Source organism: Podarcis erhardii (assembly GCF_964252035.2).
Source record: "Podarcis erhardii genome assembly, chromosome: 1".
NCBI classification, from domain to species: Eukaryota; Metazoa; Chordata; class Lepidosauria; order Squamata; family Lacertidae; genus Podarcis; species Podarcis erhardii.
The window spans coordinates 111,466,766-111,476,207 of NC_138497.1; the positions used below are offsets into that span (position 1 = coordinate 111,466,766).

Below are 9,442 nucleotides of genomic sequence, written 5' to 3' on the forward strand. Positions count from 1 at the left end.
GGGTAGCATCCTCAGACCCCCATCTGGATAGGGAGTGTGGGCGTAAGCCTGTGCCACCTATCAGAGGCCGGATCCTCGCCTGCATCCCAGATTGGCAAATGGGGATGCAAGCTAGGACATGGGCTGGGCCATGGGGCAGAGCCCACGGAGCAGGAAGGCTTGCCTTGGGTCTGCTCCCATGGCCATTAAAGCAGCGCTCACCTGGGGGGGTCCTAACAGCCCCAGGTGTCTGCCTGGTGTCGACAGGCAAGGAGTTTCAAAGTGTGGGTGCTGCCACGCTAAGAAGATCGGTTTCTTACAAACGTGAAACAGTGTACTTACTATATGGCACCTATAATGGTGCCAGTTCTGCAGATCGAAGTGGCTGAATGGGCATAAATGGGGCAAAGCTATCTTGCAAGTAAACTGGCCGCAACTCGTTAAGGGCTTTAAATACTAATTAGTTACAGCTCAAACTCGACCCAGTAGCGAATGAGCAACTGGTGCAGGTCTCTTCAGCAGAGGTGATATATACTCTGGCAGGGTCTCACTCCTGTCAGCAATCATGCTGCAGCACTCTTCACCAACTGTGGCTTCCAGATCAAGCACAAGGGAAGCCCCACACTTGAGATGTCAGTATTCAGAGCTCTGCTACCCAGTAATCAAGAAAGGATTCCTAAGCTAGTAAAAGCAGTTTCTTAGCATTTGTTGCAAGGCAAGGCACTGAACCCAGGCAGTATACATCTTATTTGGAGCCCAAGCACCAAATGAACAAAGCAGTGTTGGCTCTAGGTCTTTTTTGTGGCTGGGGGTGAGGGTGAGGGATATGAGTGAGTTTTGGCAAGATCCATGCAGTGGTGTCACCCAGGGGGAAAGTGCCAGGCCAGGGGAGGCTGCTGAGCCTTCTCTTCACTGCTGACACTGTTTGCCCGCTTAAAGGTGCTGCAAATGTTTTGATGGTGTTTTACCAGTTTTAAGGTGGTACACCACCTTGATATTTTATGAGACAGTGGTATAGAAATACTAGATACGACGGACAGATACAGAGAGCAGATTCACAGAAAAGAAAAGGAGTTTCAACAGCAGGGGTAGAAGGTTCCAGAAGGAAGCAATAGGCCACCTGTTAGGGCTTGAGTCCTCCTGGCCTAACAATGCTACCCAGATTCACAGGCTGCACCTAGTTATCCTGTGTCTAAGTGAGGTTGGTTCTCTGAACTCTCAGCAGTTCATCCTGCTGAACTCTTAATTTCTGAATGATGCCTATTATGACTTGCCCGTCCGCCCTGGACCACAGAGGCCCTTTCAGTAAACCTCACCTGTGTCGCCAATGTATTTATCCCAGTCGATTATTCCTGCATTGTAGTATTGTGCAAAGTACGGTTCTTCAGCAGAATCGTTACTTAGGGGCCAAAGCAAACATTTTTGCCTCAGGTGGCCCATGAACAGTTGCAACCCTATTAGTGCAAATACACTCAGGCAGAACACGGTCAGGATCATGACATCCGAGAGTTTCTTCACTGACTGAATTAGGGCCCCCACAATGGTCTTCAGACCTAAAAGGAGAGAAGAATGTGGAATCACAATAGCCAACTCATTGTTTTAGGTGTTGAGTAGTTGAATATGGTTGTAGGGCTGCTGAAATTTAAAAATGTCATGCAGGCAGCTCCTAGATGAAAGAAGCTATCATTTTTGTCATGAGGTAAAAAGAGAAAGACCCTTTACCTCATGAAAAATGGTTCAGAATGTAAAATTGCAAATGGAAATGAAAAGCACAGTCTATACTAGCCATTTAAAAGCTGGTGACATGGTTATTCATGCTTTGTATCAATCTCATGTAAAGAAAAAAGGTACTGGTTGTACATTTTTTCGCTCATGAAGCACACATCCTTTCAACCCATAAGACAGTTGACTGAGGAAAGGCATTTTTTAAAGCAATACTTCATGCAATGCTCATGCTATTCTTTATCACCATATTGGCTTAATTTCTACTAGTGATTCAGCTTTCCAAATGCTGAAATTTTCCATCCCAAATTATTTCAATAAACGGTAAGGTTTATCTTAATATGAAAACATCAACTACTTTTCATATTGGTGTGGGAGAGAAAATTTAGTATTTTAATATGCAAAATACAAATTCTGTATACTGTCTCATGCAAGAATATGTTAAACTCAAAGGCTGACTTGCTTTTTTTTAATGAGAATTATTTTTTTCGGTAGCATCTAAAAATCTACATTCCTTAAAACAACAATACATGGTTAGCAGCAAAGCTTGTGCAAAGTCGCGTGACTTACAGCTGTGGCAAATCTACAAGTCAGCCTCTGTGTTTAACCTAGCTCTCACCTGGAATGACTGATATTGTTTTCAATGCCCGAAGAACCCTGAATGTTCTCAACGCTGAGACATTGCCCAGGTCCACAAACTCTGTCACATATCTGCAATAGGGGAGTTCACACACAAACACAATGACAGGATAAAAAGGAACAGTTGGGAGGCACGAGGGACCTAACACCTTACACCACTCACTTCTTACCTGGGATTACAGAAATAGTTTTCAGAGCTCTCAACACTCTGAAAGCTCGAAGAGCTGAAACTTTGCCTAGGTCTACAAATTCTGTTATATACCTGTAGAATCAAATCACAGTTATTCAGCATCGAGGCAGATTTTACGCCACTTACCTAAAGATTCATTTAATCTACTTTTTTTTTTAGAATTAAACAAGTTGTCCCCCCCCCTGTGTTTGCCTTCAATGCAATCCTGGGCACATTTACCTGAGATTAAGACCCACTGTATTCAATGGAGCTTAATCCCAGGTAAGCATGCATAGGCTAGAAACCATTGCATTTCTTCTTTTTATATTTTCCTACCTTACCCACAAGACCCTAAAACAAGGGTGGGAAATTCAGCACCAAGTATCATATTGGGAATACACCACAGTCTTGCTATTTGCCACAATATGCATCACTTTTAAAAGCTTATCTCTGAAACCAGAAAGGCTTGCCATATACTTTTTAAAAATAATAATAATAATAATAATAATGAAAGCATTTAAAGGATTATCTTAGGAGCAACATTAGAGCATGCCTACTACTATCAACTGTTGGATTGTTTCGACAAGAGGAACTATGCCAATTTTAAACATAAATTACTCAAATCTAAAGACAAGATTTGTAATTTGTTTCCCCAAAATGCATCATTTTTTGCACTATTTCATAACAATTCAAATACTGATATAGTCAAACCTTGATTGTCGAACGTAATCCATTCTGGAAGCCCGTTCAGCTTCTGAAATGTTCAACAACCAAGGTGTGGCTTCTGATTGGCTGCAGGAGCTTCCTGCACTCAAGTGGAAACTGCGTCGGATATTTGGCTTCTGAAAAATGTTCGAAAACTGGAACACTTACTTCTGGGTTTTTGGCATTCAGGAACTGAAACGTTCCAAAATGGAGGCGTTTTGGAACCAAGGTGTGACTGTATCTGTTAAAGCTGTGACCCACACAAATGGAATTCATTTCTGTAAAGTCTACTCAGATGACACACTAGGAAAATGCTGGATACTTACGCAAATGAAATGACAAGGAAATCCAGCCAGTTCCAGGGGTCTCGGAGGAAAGTAAAACTACCTATACAGAAACCTCTTGCAAAAATTTTAACGAGGGATTCAAATGTATAAATTCCAGTGAACGTGTATCTACAGGGGAGAGAGAAAAAATCCAAGCAAACTTTTCAATCTATAGGCTAGATCACGAATTATAAATACTTGTTCATTTATTTTTTAAGAATTATCTTTCTTTTTTTTGCTCAATTATTAGAGAGAAGCTCATAGCAGCCCATTACATGAATCTGATGTTCTTCATTGGCCATATCTGCTTTTCTTTCTCACACACCCATCTTCTTTCTATATTTGTGTTGTCATTAAAATGAAGATATTACTCATAAAATATATCAGGTTTTTTTTAATGGGAACACTGAAACTTTCATTACTGCAGAAGTGCAGACAGTCCCAGTCTTGTGGGGGAGGGGGAGCAGGATATAATGAGGAGGAGGAAGAGGAGGATGCAGTTCTTAAGGAGCCATTAAGTCCTCATTAAGCATTGGTGGCCAGAGAGGCAGAGGTCAGAAATTAAGGTACAATGCTGGGGAAGTTTATAAATGTGATCAGAGGTTCAGGAGTTCAGATTCAATGCGCCCAAGTATTCAATAAAGGGAAAATTATTACTTCCCTTTAGCTGAGTGCAGGGGAAAGAGCCTGATACATAACGAGGAAATCTGAAAGAAGGACAAATGGTGATACTAGAGACTGAAATCCATCATGCTTCAATATATTGGCAGCAAATTCTGCAAGTGCATTTTTGCTCTGCCAACATCCCCTCATCTCTACTGTTCTCCATGGGGTTCTATAGGACTTGATTCTCAATACACTAATAGAATCAAAGGACTGTGGAGCTGGAAAGGACCCTGAGGGAAATCTAGTCCCACCCACTGCAATGCAGGAATATCAACTAAAGCATCCATCCATCTCCTATCCTCTTCACTCTTTTCCTGTGACCTCACAGATTCTGTTTCAGCTGCTGTGCTGATGAGTCTTACATCTACTTTTCAATCTAACAGACTCCATAATTAATTTCAGGAATGTACAGTGGTACCTCATGTTAAGAACTTAATTCGTTCTGGAGGTCTGTTCTTAACCTGAAACTGTTCTTAACTAGAGGCGTGCTATCACTAATGGGGCCTCCTGCTGCTGCCGCGCCACTGGCGCACAATTTCTGTTCTCATCCTGGGGCAAAGTTCTTAACCTGAGGTACTACTTCCAGGTTAGCGGAGTCTGTAACCCGAAGTGTTTGTAACTGAGGTACCACTGTATACCTTTTAAAACAATGCCATGGGTTGAACCTAATCCAGTCATGGCGCAAGTGGAATGACTTCCCCTTGTGTAACAGAACATTCTTTCCTCTCTCGTGTGTTCCCCAGAACCCTAAAAATCTGCTATTGGTCCCGTCCCCCCAGGTCTCTGAAGGGGACACTGGGTGGTGGTGGGGGAGCACACCTGTGATGAATGGGAGGGAAAGTTCTGCTGCATGGGCGGAAGTCATTTGGCTCAATAAGTTCCTTCACCAGGTTCAACCCAATGGCGCTATGCAGAGCATATTTAACCAAATGTCACTAGGAAGAAAACAAAGAATGCACTTACTCTACAGCCTTTGACCACTCAGGAGGATCTTTCAAGGTCATAAACACGCAGTTTGTCAGAATAGTGAACATGATGAAGATGCCGAATAATGTTGGCTTAAGTCAAGGAACACATGAGAAATGCTAGATAAGTTAGATCACCCAAATGCATATAATTTCTTATGAAACAGGCTTCTAAGTGAATATGAATTCATAAATTCCATCCAAGCAATATCTATAAATCCAAGATGAAAATATTTATCATCATAATATAGCATGAATTATGTGCTGCTAATTTATTTAGGGTGTTGTGTTGTAATTGTGGCACCCCACTTGTGCAATGAACTTCCCATTCCTCTCCTAGCACCTATAGGGCACACTATAGGGGATCGGGGCACACTCCAGAGCAGATTGGGAGGCTGCAAAGGGAGAGCAGAGGAAGGGTAAGTCCCATTGACCTTTAGGTGTTGACCTTTAAAGCCCTAAACGGCCTCGGCCCAGTATACCTGAAGGAGCGTCTCCACCCCCATCGTTCTGCCCGGACGCTGAGGTCCAGCGCCGAGGGCCTTCTGGCGGTTCCCTCATTACGAGAAGCAAAGCTACAGGGAACCAGGCAGAGGGCCTTCTCGGTAGTGGCACCCGCCTTGTGGAACGCCCTCCCATCAGATGTCAAAGCGATAAATAACTACCTGACATTCAGAAGACATCTTAAGGCAGCCCTGTTCAGGGAAGTTTTTAATCTGTGATATTTTAGTGTATTTCTGGTTTTTATGGAAGCCGCCCAGAGTGGCTGGGGAAACCCAGCCAGATGGGCGGGGTACAAATAATAAATTATTATTATTATTATTATTATTATTGTGTCTGCTGGCATGATGTTGGATCTTAACCACAGAATTCTACTTCTACTGAAGTTCAACCAAGTGATTTCATCAACACAATTTGTGTTCACTTCAATGGTGAAATTAAGAAAAAATAAAACCACATCCAACTATTTAAATAGCCTCATGCTACTACTGAGTTTCTCAAAGAAGTATTATGTAGACGAAAAAAAGGATATGAATGAACCAAAATCTTTATAGAAATTCTTCTAAGTATACTGAAAGGACTTAACATGTACAAGGCAGGTGTGGCGTTGAATCTGTAAATGGCCTTCCCTTTATTCAATACTATAAATGTCTGAAAAGAGGAAAAAGATACACATGTAAAAGCAGGATTATAATAACGTTCGAGGAGATCTTAATATAAAAAAAGAGACAATTTCATTTGCTGTGGTTTACTCTCAGGCCCAGTTCCAACATTTACAGGTAACCATGGTTTCTAATTATGAGTCGGTACCAAAGTGAACAGTGGGCTTGTCCAATATCCCCTCCCCTCCTATTTTATGAATGAAGGGATTTTGTGTGTGTGTGTGTCATGTCTCCTCATCTTGGGGGGTGGGCAGGCCAGTCTTGATCCACCAGAGCTTCCAGTTTGGCTCACAGGGCTATTTTGTGAAACCATGGCTATCTGTCAAACAGGTGATGTCACCCTGATCGGCAGGATATGTCAGTCGATGGGTGGGGCTTGATGGGCAACGTCAATCCCTGAAGGATTGAACTCCCCCAACCCTTCACCCCAGTACTTCCACTCATGTTTTCACACAGCCTCAACTTTCCTGTCATGTCGCTGCTACCAGGAGGCCATTGCTGCAGCTCTGCCCTATCATGCGAGCTGTTCCTGCCTCTGATATGTAAAGGAGGAGAGAAAGCGGCAGCAGAAATCAGATTAATTTTTTTAGCAGGAAATCCATGTTTTCGTATTACAACTAAGTGGGGCCTCACCGTGTGAAGATTTAAGTTCCCGGTTCCTGGAAGGTTGTGCACTGGTTATCACAGAAATGCCAAAAGGACATGAATGCTGTCCCAACACTTATAGGCCTGCCAAATTAAATGAAACACCAACGTATCCCATACAGCAAATGATGCATGAATATTCAGTTAGTTCTGGGGTGGGATTTAGTCACTGAAGCAACAGCAGAAGAGTTGTCTGGCATTTAATATCTTATCTGGACAGGGATAGGCTAACTACTGTCTATGCTCTAGTAACCTCAAGGTTAGATTACTGCAATCCGTTATATCTAGGGCTGCCTCTGAAACTTCAGGTAGTGCAGAACTCAGTGGCCAGGTTGCTCACCGGGGCAAGACAGTTTGAGTATATTACACAGATCCTGGTCTGACTGCACTGGCTACCAATTAGTCTCCGGGCTAATTCAAAGTGCTGGTTTTGACCTATAAAGCCTTAAACAGCTCAGGACCACAGTACCTCAAGGACCGCCTCTCTCCACATGAATCTACCCAGACTCTGAGATCATCTTCTGAGGCCCTTCTTCATGTGCCTCCTCCCCGTGGGGTCCAGAGGGTGGCAACATGAGCAAGGGCCTTTTCTGCAGTGGCTCCCCATTTGTGGAATGCTCTCCCCAGGGAGGTTCACCTGCCACCTTCATTATACACCTTTAGGTGCCAGGCAACAACTTTCCTCTTTAACCAGGCCTTTGGCTGATTGACATCCAACACCCTTTTAAAATGTGTTGGGGAGGAGAGGTTTATTGGGTTGCTTTTGCTTTTATTATGTATTTTGTACTTTTATATTGTGATTTTATGTTGCAACTGCCCTGAGACTTGTGGCCAGTGCTTTTTTCCTAAAAAATATATTTAGGGGTGCTCTCATTTTCCTACTCATATTGAAATACTGCACCTCAATGAGGCCAAACCTAGATTCACAAAATGTTTAGGGGTATGCATCCCCCTGCGTACCCCCAGAAAAAGCACTGCTTGTGGGTATAGGACAGTAATAATAATAATAATAATAATAATAATAATAATAATAATAATAATAATAATAATTTATACCCTGCCCTTCCTGGCCAGAGCTGGGCTCAGGGTGGCTAACACCAGTAAAAATACAATAGAAACATAATGGGGGGGGGGAGAGATCCAATTTAAAATACAGGTTGAAATGCAATTTAAAATGCAGCCTCATTTTAAAAGTAGCCCATAGATCAAAACCATAAGGGGAGGGAAACATAAGGGTCACAATGAGTCCAAACCAAAGGCCAGGTGGAACAGCTCTGTCTTGCAGGCCCTGCGGAAAGATGTCAAGTCCCACAGGGCCCTAGTCTCTTGTGACAGAGAGTTCCACCAAGTCAGGGCCAGTACTAAAAAGGCCCTGGCCCTAGTTGAAACCTTGCGACTTGGGACCTCCATGGTGTTGTCATCTGTGGACCTTAAGGTCCTCCGCGGGGCATACCAGGAGAGGTGGTCCCGTAGGTACGTGGGTCCTAGGCCCCTAGCATACAAATTTTAACAACAACAACAGACATTTGGCGATAATGCACTATGATCAAATATACCTTTACTTGCATACATTGTATAGCCCCGGAACCTGAAAAACCATGCTGAAACCATGCTAGGCTTTGGTCTTCATGAACACTTACTTTTTTATCTGCATAATAAGGATCCAGGTCTTCCAAGGGCTCCGACACCATTCCTGGAGGTACATCCCCATAAATAAAAGGCAAAGTCTTCCCTGCCTCCAAGTCATTGTTTGGCTTTGGCTTGTTTTCCTCACTGTCCTCATCCTTTTGCTCCTGATCAGTTTTCTGTTTTGCTTCTTCGTCAGCAATCCTTTGCTCAATTGCCGCAAGGGACTCCCGCGTGAATCGGAAGAAGCAGTCGGGTCCTGGCGGTGCGAGGTGTGCCTGTGCCATCTTTTCATTCTGCAAATGTTAATTACCTTTTAATTTGTAGGAAAGAATAACCTGCAAGACAGAGACACACAAAAATAAAGTTAAAGGGAGGGGGGAGGCAGCAGCAATGTGAAAATAAACCCTAAATCACAAAAACTGAGCTCCTTGCAACAACGCCATTGAGATCCCACCCCTGCCAAATGAGACGAGATTTTTAAAGGCCGTTGAGAGTCAATGAGGCATGGATGCTCAACTTCTAATTAACTCTTTCAGAAATCCCAAGCTAACATTTTCTTTTACTGAAATGATCCTTAGCAGGTACTTGCAGGATTGAGCTCAAGCAAGGACATTTGAACTATATGGGCTGGTGCCGTTTCTATCAGTGGGTTAGGAGAGCTGAAAATAATGCCAATATATTTCACATCTGGCAAACCATGAAACCCTTTGGTTTCAGATAATACAAGGGCAGAGTCTAAAAAGCCAAACTAAGCCTCCAGAATAGAGTATACACTTTCTGAGTTAATGTAATACATTACCTCTGGTAAATGAACCATCATAGCCACTAGAGGGC

The 9,442-nt window shown here is 43.0% G+C and overlaps 1 protein-coding gene across 1 annotated transcript in view; it reads right to left on the reverse strand.

The window, feature by feature from the left end:
* The window catches only part of LOC309348661 (sodium channel protein type 2 subunit alpha-like), a 51,190-nt gene extending 41,977 nt beyond the window's left edge, over nt 1-9,213 (reverse strand). The window contains 7 exon segments of the mRNA XM_081874240.1: nt 1,296-1,532; nt 2,321-2,502; nt 2,504-2,602; nt 3,541-3,669; nt 5,170-5,264; nt 6,213-6,323; nt 8,620-9,213. Of these exon segments, the coding sequence (XP_081730366.1) occupies nt 1,296-1,532; nt 2,321-2,502; nt 2,504-2,602; nt 3,541-3,669; nt 5,170-5,264; nt 6,213-6,323; nt 8,620-8,892 (1,126 nt within the window). The 5' untranslated portion in view covers nt 8,893-9,213.
* Between the last annotated feature and the right edge of the window lie 229 nt (nt 9,214-9,442).